The 1,230-nt window shown below is 40.0% G+C and overlaps 1 protein-coding gene across 1 annotated transcript in view; it reads left to right on the top strand.

Moving 5' to 3' along the window:
- LOC102192421 (contactin-associated protein-like 4) overlaps positions 1-1,230 on the top strand; it is an 81,743-nt gene that overhangs the window by 34,417 nt on the left and 46,096 nt on the right. The window contains exons 4-5 of the mRNA XM_005740774.2: positions 468-617; positions 904-1,075. Coding sequence (XP_005740831.2) covers positions 468-617; positions 904-1,075 — 322 coding nt within the window. The remainder of the gene's footprint in view (positions 1-467; positions 618-903; positions 1,076-1,230) is intronic.

The following is a 1,230-nucleotide window of genomic DNA, read 5'->3' on the forward strand; positions in this document are numbered from 1 at the left end:
GATAATGAGATATTGATTTATTCCCTTAACTCCTAATAACATACAGATCCACAGGGCTGGCACAGTGCCGTCTGTACTTGATACAAGTCGATCACTCAGAGGATGTAGGAAGTGGGAAGCTCACTTGCTGCAATCAATGTGTTAGATGTGGCCCTTCCCCTCTGTGGCACATGTGAAGTGATGAGCAAGGAAACAATCAGTTTATAACATTATGTTTTATAAAAAGAAATGATTTACAAGCTGTTTCCAAGAAGAAAAGTGGTATATATCTAAATTAGGTGTATTTGTGTAGTAGACAGTGTATGATAGGATATATAATTTGGTCATTGCTACCCACGCTTGGTTTCCATGTGGGGAAAAAAAGTGTTCCCAACATCTGTCGAAGGTTTTAATGGCTCGATGTGCAACCATGGCACACGGGAAAGATTTTATTTTCAGCGGTGTGTTAATGGATGTTTGCTTTCCAGGTGCTTCTCTGAATGACGGTCAGTGGCATTCAGTGGAGCTGAATTCCAGACAAGGTCGTCTAACCATCACAGTGGATAAAGAGGAAAGAGACAGCTCTCAAGCCAGCCCATCGTTTCCTGTCACTGTAGAAAGTCACCTCTTCTTCGGCGGTAAGACACAGTTCAGCTGTGTCATTCCCTGCAATTATACCCACATCAGTGAGCATAAAATGTAGAAACTTTGTAATAAACCAAAAAATATATAGAATTCTCTGTCCACAGTGCATTAGTTAGTCAGTTACAGTCACAATTTGCATCACAATATAGCAATGTTTTAGGGGGGTTTTCCACATACAATACACATCTCAGTTCATCTCTACAAATCTGTTGTATTTGTTTTTTGGTGCACTTTTATTTTATAAACTCTTGCCATCTGCTGTGATTCTCTTCTGTTCAGGTTGTCCTGTTGAAGATGGCAGTCAGAAGTGCAGAAACCTGTTTAGTGTCTTCCAGGGCTGCATGCGTTTGTTTACTGTGGACAATCAAAACCTGGACCTGATTAAGGTGCAGGAAAAGCAACTTGGAAACTACAGCAACCTGCAGATTGACATTTGTGGAATCATTGACAGGTCAGTTTTCAAAAACTCTGCTGTTTGTTAAGGCACATTAGTGTTTTCTCTTAGCTCTGACGCAGCCCTCTGATATTTAGTAGAGATATGAAAAATGATAATCTGGAAATATTTATGTCAGAGTGCAGTCTGTTACAAGTACAGCAGTTATTCAT

The sequence above is a fragment of the Pundamilia nyererei genome, unplaced genomic scaffold (genome assembly GCF_000239375.1).
Source record: "Pundamilia nyererei isolate P.nyererei 1_Seehausen unplaced genomic scaffold, PunNye1.0 scaffold00103, whole genome shotgun sequence".
Classification (NCBI taxonomy): Eukaryota; Metazoa; Chordata; class Actinopteri; order Cichliformes; family Cichlidae; genus Pundamilia; species Pundamilia nyererei.